Source organism: Vicugna pacos, chromosome 6 (genome assembly GCF_048564905.1).
Source record: "Vicugna pacos chromosome 6, VicPac4, whole genome shotgun sequence".
NCBI lineage: Eukaryota > Metazoa > Chordata > Mammalia > Artiodactyla > Camelidae > Vicugna > Vicugna pacos.
The window spans coordinates 15421946-15442374 of record NC_132992.1 but is presented as its reverse complement, the minus strand read 5'-3'; the positions used below and the strand labels follow the sequence as shown (position 1 = coordinate 15442374).

Sequence of the window (20429 nt, the reverse complement as noted above, 5' to 3'; positions counted from 1 at the left end):
TAAGTTGATGCTGTTTGTAGGTATCTGCATCCAGCAGTTGTCTTGGAAATGTCCCATCTCTGGTCATGTAAACCAAGTCACAGATGATTCAGCCAAGGAGGCAAATGAGGCCAAGAGGAATAGGGCAAAGACTGATTTGTACCCATGAAGCAGCCAAAGCTCAATCTTAATGGACTCCAGAGTAGACCTATGCAAAAGCTTTTTAGTTTGATTAGATCTCTCTTTTTTTTTTAACTTTTGCTTTTATTTCTTTTGCCTTGGGAGACTGATCTAAGGAAATATGGCTATGATTTATGTCAGAGAATGTTTTGCCTCTTCTAGGAATTTTATGGTGTTATGTCTTTTATTTAGATCTCTAATAAACTATTTGGGGTTTACTTTTGTATATGCTGTGAGAGAGTGTTCTAATTTCATTGATTTTTATTTATCATAAATAGCTTTTATTATGTTGAGACATGTTCCCTCTATGCCCACTTTGGTGAGATTTTTAATCATGATTGGATGCTGAATTTTGTCAGATGATTTTTCTGCATCTATTGAGATGGTCATGTGGTTTTTGTCGTTTCTTTTATTAGTGTGGTGTATCACAATGATTGATTTTCATATGTTGAACCACAGTTGTGACCCTGGAATGAATGAAACTTAATCATGGTGTCTGATGTTTTTTATGTATTGTTGGATTGGTCTGCTAATATTTTGTTGGGATTTTTGCACCTATTCATCAGTGATATTGGCCCATAATTTTCCTTTTGGGGGTGTGTGTCTTTGTCTGGTTTTGGTATCAGAGGGATGGTGGATTCCTAGATTACTTTGGGTGTATTCTTTCTTCTTCACTCTTTTGGAATATTTTGATAAAGATTGATATAATTTCTCCTCTGTATGTTAGAAATCCCCAGTGAAGTTTGTTTGCATGCATGCAGGGAATTGTTTGTTTTTTGTTTGTTTATTTTGTTTTTTTTCAGATTCTGTTTCATTTCTAGTGATTAGTCTGACCAAATTATCTGTTTCTTCTTGACTCAATTGTGGCAGGCTGTATGTTTCTAGAAAATTGCCCATTTCTTCTAGGTTATCCAGTCTATTGGTATATAACTAATTATAGTATACTGTTAATGAATTTTTATATTTCTGTGGTATCCGTTATTATTTCTCTTAGCATTTGCTAATTTGGCCAAAATGGAGAGGATTTTATGGCCATCATGAAGTCTGGTTTGCCCTCTGTGAGTTTATGGTAAATTACTCCTTTTTTCACGTTCTTTATTTTTTTCATGCAGTGCCACATCTGAAATGAACTGAAACAGGGCAAAACTAGAAATGTGCCTAGTGGTTAGGTAAGAGTTTAATGAAATCTGATAATTTCCTGTTGAGGCAGCTGATGGAATCAACACATCAATACTACCACCTTATGCTAAGTGAAGTTTTACAGCACTTTCCTGTGCACTACCTCTCTTGAGAAAGATCCTCCAAACATATGTGGGAAGTGGGTAAGGCAGCTAGAATCATCCAGATTTTATGGATGAAGAAACTGAGATATTCCAGACTCAGATATCTTGGGTAATGAGGTGGGGAATGAGCAAGACTTGAAAGGGGTTTACCCAGCGTGGTGGTGGAGAGCTGAGAACCTGGAACTAGACTCCTCAGCCTTCCAGTAGTGAGTCCTGCCACAAAGAGGTGGCATGCCGGAGGGGCCAAGGCTTTGGGGTGAGAAATGGACTAGAACCCAGCTCCTCTACTGGCTGAGTTCTTGAAGGCAAGTCTCCCAAACTCCCTGGTCGTCATCTTCTCGTCAATACAATATGGGGCTTCCTGGGGCAGTTACACTCATGTGCAGGAAGCTAAAGATGAGATGCTGAAGCATCTGGTACATCTTCTGCTCCCTCCTCTGCATGAAAAGAGTTTTCAAGGTGTCATAATCAGCCCAATTACTGAGCATCATTACCATCAGGCCCAAGGTTTATTGAAAGGTTGCCTTATACCAGACACTGTGCTGAGAGTGTCACATAAATTATCCCTTGTAATTTTCACAGCAGCTTTATGAGGTAATTGCTATTTTCGTTGAATTGATGAGAAAACTGAGGTATAGAAAGTTTAAACAAAACATATGTTTAAGAAAATGCTGTTCTGAGATTCAAGGCTTCACTGCTTCCTTATTTATGGAATTGGTGAACTGTAAGGAACTAAAAATCACCTGGGCCACAGTCTCAACTTCCATGTCTCATAACTTGAGAACTTTATTGCAAGAAATGTATTATTAAAAATTAAAATGTAGTCAGTTTATAGTTAGAATGCTTTTGGTTATAATTAGAATGGTTTCAGATTTATTCTTGACATTCTAGACATTTTTATACTTACACTTATATAATGATTTTCATTTTTCTCATACTTTGAAATGCCTTCTTAATAAGAGAAAGAGGTAGGTAGGGCTAATGGGCTGGACTTAATGACCAGGTTGTCTTATCTAAATGCATTCCTTTTGTCATGTTGAGCTGGTGTAAACAGAGTATATCAGTGACTCCCTAGATGGAGGCCAACACCTACTAAAAGCTGCACTGAAGGAATGAGGGAGTTCATTCAGGAAGCCTTGTCTGAGTTGAGCCATGGAGGGTTCAGCCCTTGACTTCTGCTTGTTAAATAATCCAGCTGAAAGTATCACACATTCCATTCAGCTTCCTACTTTGACGAAGTTTATTTTAGCAAGTCTTTCTGCAAGTACAAGTGAGAGACTTAGTCCCAGAGCCCAACTAATACAGGAGGTTGAGGAAGGCCCAGCTTGCATTCTTTCTGGTGCGCCAATGCCACACATTTATGTGGAATTTTAGCACCATGAATGGTGAGGGGTGCTGTTTAGAAATAAAAATTGACAATTTCCAACTGGCACTTCTCAGTATGTGGGGCTTTTTTGAATGAGATAGTTTTCCACTGGGGAGAAGGGGAAGTAGAATGTCAATTGAAGGCAGAAGGAAGGTGTCTGGAACATCCAAAGATACGAGACTACAGTTGTCACAGTTTAAAAATGATGGAGCCCCTAAATGCATGCATTTCACTGATAATTTATACAGCCTAGTTCTTTGAGAGCTGGTGAAAACAGAATCCACTGCACATTCAGAGTGACAATTAAGCACTTAACAATTAGGCAAAATTCTGAAGAGAAAACAGGGTTTTCAAATATAAGTTCACTAGCCCACTGAAAAGTCAATGATACTCCAAATTCTGTAAGTCAAACCTGTACAAACATATGAGGTTTGTCAATACAGGCCGAACAGTGATAAGTTGAACAATTACCCAGATAATTTGTTTCTGGGATAGTGTGCTTAGATCATGCAAACCAGTACTTTCTTTCTCCCCTTGTCCCCAACCCCCACCCCAGTGTTCCCCTAGCAAATTTTTGTGTCTGTGTTATCTATATACAACTATATCCATCTCCATTTCACATTGACTGTATAGATGATGGCCTTGGCTACATATATACACATTAAATACAGCAGATGTTCAGGGGAATTGGATGGGTGAAGTATACTGATCCAAAGTCTGTTTTTTTCTACAGTGGAGCTCCAGTTAGAGACAAAGTAAACTGTTTCTTAATAATCATCAAGTGAAATTAATTTGGATACATTAAGTCTAAAATCCTGGCTTTTCTTTCATGGGTCTGAATTATTTGGATGCTCATCTAGACCTGACTACAGACATCTGAGTACACAGATATATTTCCACATATGTTTAGGTCATACAGATGATCCAGATAGTTCAAGTTTCAAATATTTGCTCCCTTACAATGCCCATCCTTGAATTCTTAGGATACTGGCCTCCTGTTTACTTCATTTCTGGGTCAATTATAGTATCTCTGAGCAAGGGAGTCAATTCAGTGTTGATCTTGAGAGTAAATATGGGGAGTAAGAATGGGGGACGATCATGGGTTCCAAAAGAAAGAAAAGAGCTCCCGCTCTCAGGAGCTTACACCCTCATTCTATACTGTTGTTGCTCTATAGCCAAACAGCAGGATGAGAAGAATATTCAGGTTGACTTAATACCAAACATTTACATATTTGTAAATGAGTTTAGTTTTTTAGTTTTTAAATGTCTTTCAGCAAATACATTCTTATGGCAATATGGATATAATACAAGGAAAGTAGTATTTGGAAAATTAACTCATCTATTGGATTCACTGTCCAGAGCTGATTCCAAGGTGTGCATTTTCCCAAGGCTGCATACAGGGATTAAATAAACTAGGTAACTATTAAATCTCTAAAGTAACTGCGAAATCTGAAGTAGGATAAAAAGTGATTGCAGGAGTTCTACCCTAGCCACGTTGTCTACTAATCTGTTGCTCTTGAGGTCATAGAAAGAAAGAGGGGCAAATGGGAAGGAGGGAGAAGGATAATGGAACAGGAGGAGCAGTCCTTAGACGTTCTAAACCACTGGGTTGTAGAATCAGATATAGATTCAGAGGACTTCCCCTCCCCTCAATTCGCTGGAGCTGCGGCAAGAGTTACTAGATGCTAAGATGCTATCACCTAAAGTTATCTCTTGGTTAGTGCATTCCTGGAGCTAAGCAACAATGCAAACATGAAAAAAGGAATTTTATTTGAATTTAAAATGCATTGTGTGAATTTTCTTCCTACAGCAGATACATGGTCCTAATTGTATTTTACTTTGGCTGTTACTAAATTACCTTGTATTACCTGAATCTATACCTTTTGTATCAGAAGCAAGTAGCTGAGGAATAGAGAGATTGGGAAAGGATAGTCTTCGATTTAACTTTTGCCACAGACAAATCCCATGTGAGTAAACAAGAGATAATTGAACAGATCCATAGGAAAAGTCAAATGCTGGGTTTGTAAGAATTTCTCAAAGGATGGATGTTACAGTCCCCAGCCCTGCCGAAAACCAAATCAGAACCCCTTATTCACACTAACAAGTGTGTTTGATCCGAGGTACCCAGATTCCAGCCTGGCTCTTCTAATCAGCATGAGTGCTTCTACCCACACAATGAGAAACTCCCATCTCAGGGCAGGGCAGTGGAGAAACCACAGGGAGGAGGTCATAAGTTCTGCTGCTGGGTCTTTTCCAAAGCACATTTTGTGGAATTGGGTCTTTAAGGCTGCAGCTTCTTGCACAAAGTCTTGGCCTCCATGTTTTCTCTTGCAGTCTGGTTTCTGGTGTAGATAAGCTCAGAAGAGTAGTATCTCCTTGCTGACAACTCATAGGAGATAAGCCTATAATACACTATGAAATGTTCGTGTGAGGAGGACCTCTTGGTAAAGATGGTGGTTTCCATGTGGAATACTGTTGAGCAATGTTCCAGGGCAGGCATTGATCAATATTCTTTAGTGCTCGAGGGACTTGTCTGAATTTCTTGGGATGAAAATCATTTCCAGTAGGTCCCTGGTCTTGCAGGTCTCATCTGGGTGCAAGGATAAGTCATTTTTCTTTTGTATCTTTTCAACACAGTGGCCTTGCAATGTCTCCACACGGAAACGTTTCAGAAGCGTGACCAGGGTGACTTTCATCATCACCATGGCGATGTACTTCCCCGCACAGGCCCGGGGCCCAAAGCCAAATGGCTGAAAGTACCTGTACGGAACCTAGGAAAACAGTCAGACAGTTAGCCAGAGTAGTAAGGCTAGAGCCATGCCTCCCTGTCTGACTCACCCTGAAAACGCAGTCAGAACGCTTGGTTTTCAGTGGGGAAGAGATCATGTCTCTTCCCCATTGAAAACGGAAAAAGAGGCACAGGGGAACTATCTGGATAATTCAGGTTAAAAAACCTCATTGCCTAAACTTGACATAATGAAGGCAGAATCTCTAGCACACTTCAGTTATAGAAAAAGTCCAAGCTGAGGCTCTCCGAGTTCCCAAGCCGGTTTAGAGTGGGGCCTAGTGCTTGTGGGGCCATTTGGGGAACCAAAGGCAGACTGCAAACACCGAATCTGTTCATCTCATCTGATTTGCAGCTGAAGCACATACGGATTTGATTTCGATGGCTTGGGTGATGCTGCAGCTGAATCTACATGATTCTAAAGTGCTCAGTTTAAATGGAAAAGCGGGTTGGTTAGATTAAACAAAATTTGCTGAATTTTAGGCAGATTAAGGGCCTGAATTTTTCACATTTTGACCTATCGTGTGGCCTCCGTGAAGACATTTGCCAGAACTGGAGACCCAGCCTCCTTGGCTTGAGGACAGACATGGTGGCCGTGTTCCAAACTAGGGGAAACGTGCTGTCCTGGTGAGGTGGGAAGGGAATGAGTAAATAGAACGAAAAGCACATGGTACAAAGACGGAACCAGAGCGGATTTAACAGCTGACATTTTCAAGTGTTTTAAGGAAGGGCTCTTACATTCTTGGCAAAGTTTTCCAGAGTAAATTCATTGGGCTTGGGGAAAAACTCGAGTCTATGCATTCTTCCAATATTCAGGATAATGTTGGTCCCCTTTTTCACCGGGTAGCCATCGATGACATCATCCTCTAAGGCTTTGCGCATGACCAGGTCCACAACAGGCTGGTACCTCATGCTCTCATAAATAAAGTTTTCAACCACTTTCAGTTTTTGCATATCATCAATCCTCATGTCTCTTTCACCTGTGGGAGCAGATTAAAAAGGATAAAGGACGTCATGTTAGTTTCAATATGTGATGAGTATTAAAATTCCTGTACTTTCCGCAGAACAGTTTGCTCTTGGTTGAAAAAATTTATATCGTTGATTCTAATGTAAACCAGCAACCTGGGTCTTACGAAAATTCAGATTTGAAGTCAATTATTTTAACACACGAGTTTTTCAGAGAAAAGTCTGAATTTCTAGAAAAATTTTAAAAACCAGGTAACATTGGATCCACATTCCCGCCTGGCAACAGTGGGCTGAAGTTGAGTGTCTGATAAACCTTTTAGAGGGGCGTCCTCTCTGCAGCAACACGTAGAGCTACCCAGTCTGCTTCAAACATTTATCTGCCTGGCCTCTGTGGTTTGTGAGTTTTGTCTCCTACTCTAAATTCTAGAAGACATTCATGCCTTCTCTAGTCAGAGTGAGACGGTGAGTTTAATCAGGTTCAAAGTAATTTTCTCTTCTGGTGTCCTATGCAGTCATCTGTCAGAACATATCAGAGAGTCCCTCCTCCCCATCGCATCAAGGACGTGATTTGGTATAGTGGCAAATCCTCTTCTCCCCACTACAGTGAAAGGCATGCCTCTGGAGAATTAACGGACACCCCGGCTGTCTCAGATTGGCCTGACACTGGTCACAGATGCTCAGATGACTCCCCAGATTGAAAAAGCTTCCAACCATCCTCAAATGGGGTACCACTTTTGCAGAATCAAAATCAACCCAGGGTCCTGAGGCATCCCTGTCTCCTGTGCAACTGTGATATTCAGGAAAGTCTCACTTGGTCAGAGAACTCTTACAGCCCAGCTCCTCACATACTGCTCTCTGTACACTTAAGAGTCTAATGGGCATGTTTATCTGGGATGGGGAGGTAGAGGGAAGATGATGGAGAAGATAACCAAAGGCATTCCTTAGGTTCAGGCTGCTTGAAAGCCAGAAACACTGCCATAAGGTGTAGCCATTTCCCTGGGTGGACCCTCAGAAGCCTTTTGCCTCTGATAGGTAGCAGATCCTTGTGGATGATCCCATTTTTTTTAAATACAGATAAATTAAACCATATATACATGTTCATGTGGCCATTAAAAAAGACCTTGAAGAATACACAGCAGAATATTAACAGTGGTTCCCCATGGTTATGGGATGAGACGGGGGAGCAGGGTGGAAGGAATCAGCTGATACTGTTTCCTACTTTACACATCTCTCTATTATTTGAAATTTTTCAACAAGCATTTTTTGATAATTAGGAAAACACATCATTTCACATATCATTTTCACATATCTGGCATAGTGAAAATGCGACACAATGACTTGCTTTTTTGTTCTCTGGGTGGATTCTGATAAAGGTTTTGACCTAAGATTCTTAGGACATAGAAACAGATATTCAGACAGAATAGTTTTCTAAACTGTATGATTTATGTGATAAACTTTTACCAACAACAGTCTGGATTTCCTTCATTACTGCCTCTTCAACCTGGGGATGCTTTGCAATGAGAAACAGCATGAAGAATACAGAGACAGACATGGTGTCCGGTGCTGCGATCAGCATTTCCAATATGCACTGGTTCACATTCTCTTTTGTCAGGTCACCACGTCTCTGAACAATTGCAAGGGGAGAGAAACATTGGTAAAGTGAATAAATGTTTCAGAACAGGAGGGGAGGTGGCACTCCAGGATCAACAACCTCAACAAAATGAAATCATAGAAATTACGTCTCTAGGATTGAAATGAACATTTTTTGTAACAATCTTCAGCTGAAAGCTGAATAATTCAACCATTTTCTGTATGTTTAGTGTTTTTGGACTTCCTGGTTTTTATATTTTGTATTGTGCAGACACAGAATAGTTTAAATCTTAAAGGTCAGACCTACCAGGATGTCTGATAGTGGGCTATTTGGGTTGGGCATTATAAAAATAGTAGACCAAGTATCTAAACGCAGAAATATGGAACAATAAACAGGATGGGATTTTTAGACACCTGTACATAGTCATACACATGTTGTTTGGGAATTATGGTTAGTCCAGGTGTGTACCTCGGCAAAAATCAATTCAGTGGCGAAATCCATGCAGTCTTCCAGTTTCTCTGCTGTGGAAATCCTGTGTCTTTTTTCTTCTATCAGAATTTCCATAGCATCTTTCAAATCCTTGCTGGAAATAAAAAGTGAAAATGTAATCTATCGGTAGTCAGTTAAGACATCTAGAAAAATGGATTCATTTGCATTTGTTTAAATAAAATGATCTAATTTAATCAAAGCAATTAGTGCTCATGAATAACTGAATTTATACCTAATTCTTTGCAAATATTCTTAAATTACATATATATATTACACTTCAAGTTAAGAAAGTAGAGTTAGCCAGGATGTATGAATATTGGTAGCAAAATCAAGGCTATCACATCTAGTTAAGAGTTAAAAACTGGTACCAAAAGGCTAAATTGAATATATTTTTTAAAGTATTGATATGATAGAGAAAGAAAAATATTATATGATCTCTCTTACTGGTAGTATCGTAAAAAAAACCAAAAAAGCAAGCTCATAGATACATGGAACAGATTGTTGTTTACCAAGGCACGAAGTAGGGGGTGGGAGCAAAATGAGTGATGGAGAGCACCAAAAGGTACAAACCTGAGTTACAATGAGAAGTCGTGTGGATTTAATGTTCAGGGTGGTGACTACAGTTAATATACTGTATTGCATACTTGAAGGTTGCTAAGAAAATAGATCTTAAAAGTTCTCATCAGAAGAAGAATGTTATAACTATACATAGTGACACATGTTAACTAGACTTACAATAATCATTCTGCAATATATACCAATATCAAATCATTATGTTGTACAATGGAAACTAATGTAATGTTATATGTCTTTTATATCTTAATGAAAAACAAACATTGGCATTATTGCAAGGGTAAGGGGAGAAGAAGACTAAAAAATCCTGTAGCTCTTTACTGCTCTAGAACATAGGAGATACAAACTAGTTTAATAATCATTGGCAAATGTTGTATACAGAGGGAGTGTTGATGAGCTAATTTTAATGAAATGGAACAGAACCATTATACAGTCTCATGCAAGAAGTTTCTATGGGCCTGCTGACCATACCAAAGTTAAACTAATGACCAAGTTTAGCTGCTGACCGGTAAGACTCTTCAAAACACCAAAAAATCAGACCATAGTGAACGCAGGAACCCTTTACCATCTTGGTTCAAGTCACAATAAGCTGTGGTGGAAACTAAGTGAAATGTATAAAGAGCCAAGTGTCCGAATCATCCACCTGATATACATCAACTGCTTGAGAAGATGTAAATAACATCAAGTTGACTTCCGCCCTGGAGGCTAATATTACTAATTTCAAAACATACAGGCAGGATGAAGTTGGGCCTTCAAACAAGTCTGGGAACTTTTAGAGATGGAGAGTTTAAGATGGTGACAAAGACCTGGGGAAGATACGAACAGAGGGATGGAGAAAGCTAACATATTTAGTGCCTATTATGTGTTATGCTCGGTGCTAATGGCCCTACATATAGGATCTCATTCACCTATATCCCACCCTGGAAGGTAGGATATATTTTACTTTAAATCATTTCCTCAGACCATTTGGTTACTAAGTAGAGATAGGATGCAAACCACGTCTGTCTTCCTCTAGATCCCCTGGGCTTTCCACTGGTGGTTAGAGGTGGCAGTGTTTATTGGCTGGCAGCTACACTCTGAAAACACATTGATTATCCTGTAGACCATTGGGCATTTGTCCAGCCTTCTGCTAGACTAGTCTGAGACCACAGTTTTTAAGCCATTTAATTACAATCACAGGATCCCTAAGATACAATACACATAACTAAATATCTCCCACTTTTTATTGAAGTGCATTATGAAAACATCATTTTGTGACTACTGTCATTTCAGGTTGAATTAAGTGAAATTCATTTAGAGGCAACAAAACAATAAAATGATCTCATGTTTCCATTTTTCCAGACACGCAAAGAGAATTTTGACAAATAATAATGACAGGTTCAGGCAACCCTTCTCTTCAACACCAACGCTGCAGTGTCCCAGTCCCAGAGATGGAGCTCTCAGCCTCCTACGTGAAAAGCTGCCCTAGGACAAAGGCTTCCCTTACTCCGTGGTCTGGCCACATGCTGCCAAATTGCAGTAAGTGTTTCATCAGCAACTTAATCAACAGCTCCCTTGAGGTTCTGGAGAGGAGAAAGCTTGCCGAAGAGCCCAGCAATATCTAAGACACAGCACACATCAGTCCAGTCCCACCGAAAAGTTTTCCAAAGTGTGTTACTTACACAGACTTTTCATACTTCCTGTGTAACCAAGAAAACTTAAAGAAGATGTCTGGTTTGAGAAGGAGAGCTTGCCACGCATCAAAATAACCCTGGATTTTAGCCACGATGGCACTTTCTGGAAAAGACAGAAAAAGAGAAGAGCAGTTGAGCAAAAATGTGAGCCCAAGAAGGTTATGCTGGTCAGAGAAGATGCCGTAGACTCTGCTACCATCTGGGATTCTAAGCAGGGCACGGTTCCACTTTCAGAGGGCGTTTCAGCCACGTGAATGTCACTACACAAATCAACAGTGATTTATTCTGCTTGGCATCTAGATTGGCCATGTTAACCAAGATTTGCCATTTTTCAACTTTGTATTAAGAGATACGCTGGATTCTCACATGCTTCTCCTTGCCTGAGATTCCACCTCCCTCCTGTTTTCCTGACCATGGGAAATAAGAAGGGTCCTAGTAATTATGGATGTTGTGGCCTTGATTCTGGCACATGAAAAGGAAAAAATCACACCACTGTGCTGTTTATATTTTGGTCCAGTGGGTAGAATTCATCTTGGACTCTTCAAGGCCTTGTTCTGAGTCTCGTGCACAGTCAGCTCTTAAAGGATGTTTTGAAATAAATTGAATACTAAAGAAAAGAAAACCTCTACTGTATTCAAATTATATAAAAGGGAAGGGTATAGTCGTTTATTTTCAACTGCTAAATATCAGATACAAGGCAGGGTGATGTATAAATGAGACTTCCGTTAGTCCTGACAGTCTTGCTAGGGGAGTGATATGTCATCATTTTGCAGAGACAAAAACTGCAATTCATAGAAATGAAGAAGCTTACCCAACACTGCACAGCCAGTGTGGCAGGCAAGCCCTGGGCTGGAGCCTGGTTCTGTTTGACCTCAGAGCAATGTCCTTTCCTCTTTGTTGAACTGGGTCCCTCAGGCAAATTGAGAGTTTGACAAGGACCGGAGAGCAGAAGGAATATACACATACACAATTTGTATGAGCTAAGCAGGTTCTTAGCACCAGTGTTGTGTCCATAAGTTAACAGAGCTGTACAATTCCCTTCATTTGATCCCTCCTAAGAATCAAGGCTAGCAGGGAACCGAGGAGCAGGAACTTACATGTACCTGTCAAGCCTTGGGAGAGATGTGTGTGGAACAGGCAAGCAGGACCTTCAGAGTCTCTGTCTGAAAGCAGATCAGGCAAGAGGCTGTGACTCAAGTCCTCAGAGTGAACAGGGCTCCCATCTAATGTCAGTCAGATAAGATTTTTAAGACTCTTGTAAGGAATAATTAAAGAGCAGGGAAGATGAGGGGAGGAGAGGGAAGAAGAGAGAGGGAGGTCGTATCGCTTGTCTGCTTGTCCCAGTGTGGTCAGTCAGGGAGCAGGTGTTAAAGCTCAGCTGGTTTGGACAAGTGAGAACACTGTGCCTGTTCTTATGCCTATGATGTGCTTCCTCAGATCTGCACGTGGTGCGTGGTCACACTTCCTTTGGGGTAATGTTCAGATGTCCTCTCCACAGAGGCCTTCCTACCACCCTCTCCACAATAGCCTCAGCCTCCCCCAGACCTCCCCTTCACTTTCTAGCACTTTGCCCTGCTTTGTTTTCCCTTCAAGGCACCTGTTATTGCCTCGTGTATTACTAGATGGTTACTTGTTTACTGTCCATAACCCCACTGGGATTCTTTGAAGGCAAGAATTTTGTCTAGTTCACTGCTCTGTCCCCAGAACCTATGACTGACATAAAATAGACAATCAGTAAATATTAGTTGAATGAATGTATGACTGAATGAACCTGCTAGAAATCAAGTCAGGAGAAATTCCATTCAGCTGACAACAGCAGAATGCAATGAAGGCACACGAGTAATGTTTGTTCTTCTGTTAGCGGTAGAGATGCATGTATGTATTATAGTATTTGTTTCTGTAATGTAGTATGGAAAGCAGCTTTTTGATTGAGACATCCTGCCAGGGTTGTTCTAAACGCTAAATGACAAACTTTGTGTGAAGCAACTTTTTATACTACTTGGCACATAGTAGACACTAAATTAATGATACTTACCATTATCATTTCCAGCAGCAGCTGCACCTTTATTTTCAGTCAGATAGAGTCAAAGTTCTCACACTTAGTGGCTTCGAGAGAGAGGTGTCTATGTATATTTATGTCCACATGTGTTGCATGTGTTTGTGTGTATATAGATGTATGTAGATATCAAGCCCAAAAGGGTGGTTGGAAATGGTTAAATCATAGGTTTGGTGGTAGGATCTATTCATGACCAAAGAAATGATCACGTCTGTTAACTGTGGGTAGAATCGTATTTCCTAGAGCAATGAGGAGTGATAGAAAAGAAATAAGCCCCTAGAATGGATTTTATAATCTTGTAACGGAGCAAGGCAGACACACCAGGAAGAAATTTTAGGAATGTTAGAAACATTTAAAGAAGAGCAGTGTACAAAACAGCCTGTATTTAGTTGGGTACATTTCCCTTCTCATGCCCTGTTGAATAAAGGGCAGAATGTCAAGTCCCAGAAATGAAAATTTCAGTACCGTCCAGGGGGATCCCCAGGAAGAGCATGTTAGAGGTGTCCAGCATGATGCGCCGCATCAGGGTCAGCACGTCCACGTAGCCCATCTCATCGCGGACCTCCTCCAACCTGTCGAGGTGCTTTGTGATGGAATCAGCACAGACTGTCACCATGCGCACCAGGCCAGGGCCGGACAAAGCTGAAGGGTACACATCAGAGACAGAGTGAGCTATCTCCAACTCCAGGACACACAAAATCAGGCGATGTGGGCTTTTTCTGGTTGAAGATTAATCGATCACAAACTTTTTTTCAGTAAGTAGGTGAAAATTTTCATCTTTTTAAATTCTTTTTCTATATTCTGCTAATTTTCTACTAGCATGTGTCACCTTTATGATGATAATAAATAAACGAATAAATGAGTAAATAAGTAAATATTTTAAAAACACACTTCAAAGTTACACTTTAGTTCTAACTATGACAAATCATTTGTGAGACTGCAAATAAAGCATTTTGTAATTGTGGTTATAAATCACAAAGCACGGATTTTCCATGTTTATTGTATACATTTCCCTCTAAAGAAGGTTTGGATTTGGCCAGGGTGATATTATATGTTTCAGTGGGTATCAGAATATTGCTACAGAACTATTTAAAGTGTATCTTACCTTTTTTATCTAAGGTACTTCCTGTTTAATTGTAGGTCATATGTGTAAAATGCTAGTCTTAAAAATTTACCAGTCATAACCTTCTCTTAATTTTGGTTTCTTCCCAAGCTATTCCCAGATTTATTGTACACAGTCAATGCTGTAACATTGAAGCAATTTTTTGTTCGCTTAGCAGTCTTCCTCATAGGACTGGGAACGCTTTCAGGGCAGTGACAACCTATTATATTAGCATTGTACTTCAAGTCCACAGTATGTGGTGTCCCTTTCTTTGGTGTCAAAGAGGGGAATGAATGAATGAGTGAATGAATAGATGAGTGAATGAATGAAACCAGGTAGAGGGAACTGGCTCTGATATATCCAGTTTCTCTGCTCATGACCATCTGAGCAACTAAGGGGTCGAGATGGTATGTGGTCTAACATAAGAGTTGAACTCTTGTTTTTAAATAGTTTGTTTATTTAAATTGATAATGTAAAAACACGTAAATCCAATATTTTGATAAGTGTATTTTGAAATGAATTTAAAAATGATCCTAATGCTTATGTTTTTACTGCTATATTTTAGAATGTACAATAATTTAAGAACTAATTCTTCATCCTTAAAACAATAAAGTTTTATCGAACATGGCAAAACTTAAGAAAATGTAAATATTTATACAGAAGGAGGATTAAGTTATATTATGTATGTTAAATAGATTCCATTATTTGTATAATCATGAAGTTTCAAGAGAAAAGCATATGGTATATTTGCAGTATACACACAGACACAGACACAGACACACAAACACAACTTCTTCCTTCACATTATCCCTTTATCTCCTGGGAGGTTATATACTGTTTATGTATCTTCCTTTGTTTCACTAAAACTTGGGCTCTAGTAATTCTCTGGCTTTTTTCATCATAGAATTCTTTTTTAATTTACCACACTTTTTATCTAGCTCCCTCATAATGAGGATGTGCATTGATTTAAGTCCCTAGAATTACCCAGGCTCTTCTTTGTTGCTTCATGGCAATGAAACTGATAAAAACTGGTCTCAGGCAGGAAATCAGACAAACTTGATGGCTATTTATGAGCTTCTAGGAAGATCTCAAGAGAGTTTAACTCTTAAAATCCTCCTTTCTCTCTTTGTTCAAAGTTTCTTTAAGCTGTTTTTAGGAGTAACCTCTCTTTTTTATATCTTTTTTATTCAGACTTGCTGTTAAAGTCAGAGTCTTTAAATAAAACAAATCAGCTGTGCTACAGAGGCCCCTGAAGGCAGACTTTGCAAAACAGGAAACCTGGTGAGTGGTCCTTGACTGTAACCATTTCCATGCCTGTATAAAAAGGAAAGTTTTGTTGGCAGCATACTTCCTGATTTTAGGAGGGACTTGGCACATATGAAAGACCAGGATGCTATTTCCAGGTGACTGTCACATCCACAAGTGGGACAAATGATTCCAATGACTAAAGCCTTTGCGTGGACCAGTTGGCTTTAAATATCTCTCCCAGGCTGACGTATGATTTGCCTCTACGTTCAAGAACTTAAAGCCACATTTTAAACCTATAAGCAGAGTGTAATATCTTTGAAAGAGCCAAGGGCCAAGGAATGTGGGTGGCCTGTAGAAGCTGGAAAAGGCAAGGAAACACTTTCTCTCCCAGAGCCTCCAGAAAGGAACACAGCCTTGCCAGTGCCTTTTTTTAGTCCCATGAGACCCATGAGACCCATGAGACCCATGTCAGACTTTTGATCCATAAAAAGTTAGGATAATCAACGTGTGGTTTGGGGTCACTACGTCTGTGCCAATTTGTCAAGCAGCAATAGGAAACTACGACAATGGAGTATGTGAGAGAGTTGTGCTGAGCTCCCACTACAGCTCTTTAGTGGGAGGATCACCTCTGTGCTGGGACAGGCATAGCTTTTCCCTGTCTTGGCAGCTACACAGGAGGCATCTAGGTTCACTGCCGAGGCTGGCTGAGGGAAGAGTATCCATGGTGCACGGTCAGACCTACAACCCATCTCGCACCCGATTCCATCACTGACACATTTTCCAGACATGACTAACTTCTTTGATTTTGATGTGAAATATTGCTCATGTTTATTCCCCAAAGGCTTCTGTTCCAGCAGCATGTAATAAAGGGGGAAATCACTAGATAAGGAGGCTTGGGGTCTGGTGTCTGCTGTGTTGCTTGGGGTTAAACCACAAGGTCTCTAGAGATGTATTTCCTTAAGTATAAAACTCATGGGCTGGGTGAGGTGATATATGCAGGCCTTCTTATATATATATATACACATACATAAATAAATATATATATATACACACACAAATATATACTTTATATATATATATATACACACATACACACACGCACACACGCACACATACACACACACACACAGAGGCCTTCAGCAAACATATTTTGAATCAAATATGTGACTGACACACTAAATTCTGAATTGAAGTGACTTTAGGTATATCGCGCACCATTTCTTTTTCACATCCATGTAACTGCTTTGTGCATCAAAAGGACGCACAGTATTTGAAGTGGTAGATATGTAGGCTTTTGTGGCTTTCTCCTGCATTACCAGTTACTGTTAGCAGAAATTGGGCAATTACTTTACCTCTGTAAGCCTCAGTTTTCTCATTTGTAAAATGTAGGTGATAAGTGTATTTACCACATGGGGTTGCTGTGGGATAAACTATCAAAAGTTTAAAACAGTGCCTACTATACAGATAGTACGTGTATAATGAATGTTAGCTGTTATTATTTCAAAACCCTGAAGCAGCAGAAGTTAAAAATGATTTCAAAAAATGGCATATTCATAGGCAGAAGTGCAGAATGTACCCGGCACCTGAATACCTTTTGTAAAGAAAGGTCGAACAGCTTTCCAGAGGGCTGGATTATTGTTAAATATGATGCCTTTCTCATGCATGCCGATAAACTGCAATCCAAGTTTGCTGCCGAATCGGGAGATATAGTGACTGTGCTTCATTACGTGAAACATACTTGAGGACCTGCAGAGAAAGCAAGCCTTGGGATTAATTGTGAAGTGTTAGGAGAACTGTGAAGTTTTTGTCTACCAGGTGCCTCTGTTAGCAAAAGCATGTTGATCTAAATGAAATGCATAATTTCTAGTATTCAGATTAAATAAGCACTTGTGTTAGCACAAGAACCTCCTTCTCCAATTCACATAGTTCTGCCTACCTGCTTTCTGAGCATCACTTAAGATAGAACACACACACACACACACACACACACAGAGTATTTGTTACTTCTTTTTCTTCTCTAACTCCAAGTCACTAAAATACTATCCTGCACTGTGGTCAGAGCTGCAAGGCTTTAAGAAATGAACCCTCCACGCCACCATATACCTGAGAGCATCCAGCCCCCACGCAGCCCTTCTCCAGACAGTGTGGCCCCTGCAGAAGTGAGCCTCAGAACTGGGAGTTGCTGGTTAACTGAAGCCTTACCTCTTTAGTGTGGAAACAGACCTTCTGCCTTGTGCCACCCACCCCCCAGTGTCCCCCAATCAGACCTGGTCCTCCAGTGGGGCATCATTCTGGGGTGGAAGGATATCTCCTGGGCTCCTCTGATTTGGGCTTGACTGGGTTGGGCCTAGAAGACTCTCTGTGATGGTGACAGCAGCTCTCTTAGGGCTCTGCATCCAGCATGACTCATGAAGGTCTCCAGGGACACAGGGCGTGCTGAGCCACTAGATAGCCCTCGATGTGGCAACCCTGCAACCTGGCCCATAGCCCAGGCTTCCTTGAACTTCCCGGGTCCTCTTCCAGTGCTTCCTATCCCACCCCAGGCCCAGCTATTAAAGCCTGGGATGGACCTTCAGAGGAACTAGGAAAGAGGAGGCAGCCCTTCCCACCCATCTCCTCTGCCAGGACTCTCTTCCTGCCCCCAGTCTCCGTCCAATTTGGGCACGATAAGGCAATGAGAGTTACAAAATGTTGTAAAATCCTAGCTGAAGAAGTCATGGGGCCTGCATGTGTGAGGAGAATATTATCTTCTTAGGATAGTGGTCCAGAAGTCTTCTGCAGAAGAGTCACTTTGTTGAGAAGATGGTTTATTAAGACTGCTTAGAAGTTAGGCTGTGACATTGGATGGGTAAATGGATCATTGAAATAATTTAATAATTGGGAGGATAAAGGATAAGTGGATAGTTATTGTCTTCAGGATAGAGGTGGGGTGGGGTGGGTTTATTGGATGGTGGATACAAGCAGCACAGGAGAGGGTAGAGGGGAAAGAGCTGGGATGAACCTATGTGTGTGAGGGTTTAGGGAGGAGAGGACTCCTGGTTCTCTGCTCAGCAAAAGAGGGACTTTGGGAAAAAGAATGTCTGTTGGGAACTCACGAGGTTGAGAATTGGGAGTGGGTGGTATAAACCTTTTCTCATCTACCAAGTGAAAAATGAAGAAATGCTGCAGGTGACTGTATTTCCTGTGGAAAGGGGCTGAGGCTGGAAGAGTTTAGTGCAGGGCCCAGAGAGAAGCAGGCTATGTGGGTGAAGCCTAAGTGGTGTCTGTGACCATATGAGCTTCTTTCAGGAAACTGGAAGTCCAAGTGTCCTGAGTTAATAAGCTACATGGTTAGCCCTATACGGTGGGTTAACAGTTGGCTACCAAAAGGATGACTCTGCCTTAATGAGGTTGTTCAGTGACTGCCTGTGAAAACACATTCCTCTGGGAGACACGGGGCCAAAAGAGCTCACGCCTGGCTGAGTAGACTAGGCAGTGGGCAAAGTATTAGCCAAACCCTGACATTTGTGATGAATTCCAAAGTCCTATTTGAACATTAAAAGAGAGCCCCTAAAATGATGCCAGTGCTGAGTAAGGAAAGTAAAATTATTATATGAAATGAATTCTTTGTTTCAAAAAAGAACCTTATTTTCAAATCAAAATATTCTCTATTTAGTCAAATATACTCTTGATTTGATTTCAGATAATATTGATGAAATTATCCCGAGTTTTGAACAAATTTTCCTCTTCCTAGTAGCTGTAAAAACAGAAACAAAAATCCAGATACTTCTACTTTTATTCCAGGGAATTAGTTTGAGTGATACAAGGTAAATATTGTCCTTTACAGAGACCTCATGCTATAGAAAGAACTGAAATGCTTATTAATTAATAGATATCAGGACTCTAGCTCTTCATACCTTCCCCTACTTCACTCTGTAGTCAAAGCTGAAAGTAAGTCATTTGTATACTCTTTATTCACCAACTCATACCTACAAATTTTAAGTGCTTAGGAGACAAGCAGAATCCTGTTTTTCTGTTCTGACCTTTAGAACTTTTTTACATTTCACAAAACACGTTAGCCTGTCCATTTCTTTTGAGGAAGTACTCATCAATAAAAAACTTAAACCGAATTGCTCCCAATAAATGTTAGTTAATAAAGAGCTAATGATTAAAATCAGTGTGTCCTCTAGGGGGCACCACCCTCTCAGTTATTCTGACGCAGAGGCTCTGGCTTGGCAGAGAACACAGCAGGAAAGCCACAAGGGATACACATGCAGAGGGAAGTGTGACTGGCTGAGGACAAGCAATTTAAAACAAGATCACTTTTCAAAAGTAGGCTGACCCTGTCTAACCAGAGTAAATCAGGAAAGTGGAGACGAGAAGGTTGGTGAAGAACTAGGGATGCCAGCCCAGGGTACTCTGGGGACTTAACAGCAGAGACTTCCTTCCCACAGTGTGGGCCGGCCTGTACCACCAGGTGAGGGGGAGGTTGTATTGATTGACTGACTGGGACAGTGAGGATTTCTCACTGCTGAGCAGAGACCGAGTCCCCACGCTCAAAGGGACAGTGGGTAGGTTAGATGTCTTGTCCCTGGGGTCATTATTCTTCTTTAAACGTGACTAAAGTCAAAAGACAGCTCCCAAGATGGCATACTTTTACTGTCTCTTCAAAACGAATAGTTGCCGGGAAGTAAGTTCTTGGGTGGTAAGGAGGAAGCCACCCTCCTGTTGTGAGTTTAAAGAACTCACACACTTGTGGCCAGATTCAAGCGTGATGAGTACTAGAAATATGGGGGAGACAATCAATGGAATAATTGGTAGCAAACATTTAAATACACTTGCCTTGCGTAGACCTGTCCTGTGCTCCATCAGTCCTACGAACTAGTCCCTGTCCTTTGCCCTCTAATATCCTCACTTACCCAGCTTCAATACTGGGGTCATTGCAAGAGAAAAAGAATCCTTATAACAGAGAGATCTGACGGTAATCACCCTAACCTGATCAAATTTCCTACCAGTTATATGGGACTGCCTTTCCTGGTCTCCTGTCGTGATGCAATAGGAAGTGCCCAGGACTAACAAGAAAGCTTTGTGACAAAACGTTTAATCTGAATCACACTGAGCCTTTTGAACTAGTGTTCAGCTTGTAAGCAATGCAGAGA

At 40.6% G+C, this 20429-nt stretch overlaps 2 protein-coding genes across 8 annotated transcripts in view; one reads left to right on the top strand and one right to left on the bottom strand.

Annotated features, from left to right (window-relative positions):
* Positions 1-20429, top strand: part of GLDN (gliomedin) — a 293878-nt gene that overhangs the window by 102422 nt on the left and 171027 nt on the right. For all 3 annotated transcript variants that reach the window (XM_072962427.1, XM_072962426.1, XM_072962439.1), the window contains exon 3: positions 15235-15324. The gene's annotated coding sequence lies outside the window, so the exon portion shown is untranslated. The remainder of the gene's footprint in view (positions 1-15234; positions 15325-20429) is intronic.
* Positions 4562-20429, bottom strand: part of LOC102526537 (aromatase) — a 50140-nt gene continuing 34272 nt past the window's right edge. For all 5 annotated transcript variants that reach the window (XM_072962444.1, XM_072962441.1, XM_072962442.1 and 2 more), the window contains 7 exons: positions 16883-17037; positions 13407-13583; positions 10874-10988; positions 8619-8733; positions 8021-8183; positions 6332-6573; positions 4562-5579 (listed from right to left, as the gene is read on the bottom strand). In XM_072962444.1, coding sequence (XP_072818545.1) covers positions 5322-5579; positions 6332-6573; positions 8021-8183; positions 8619-8733; positions 10874-10988; positions 13407-13583; positions 16883-17037 — 1225 coding nt within the window. In that variant the 3' untranslated portion in view covers positions 4562-5321. The remainder of the gene's footprint in view (positions 5580-6331; positions 6574-8020; positions 8184-8618; positions 8734-10873; positions 10989-13406; positions 13584-16882; positions 17038-20429) is intronic.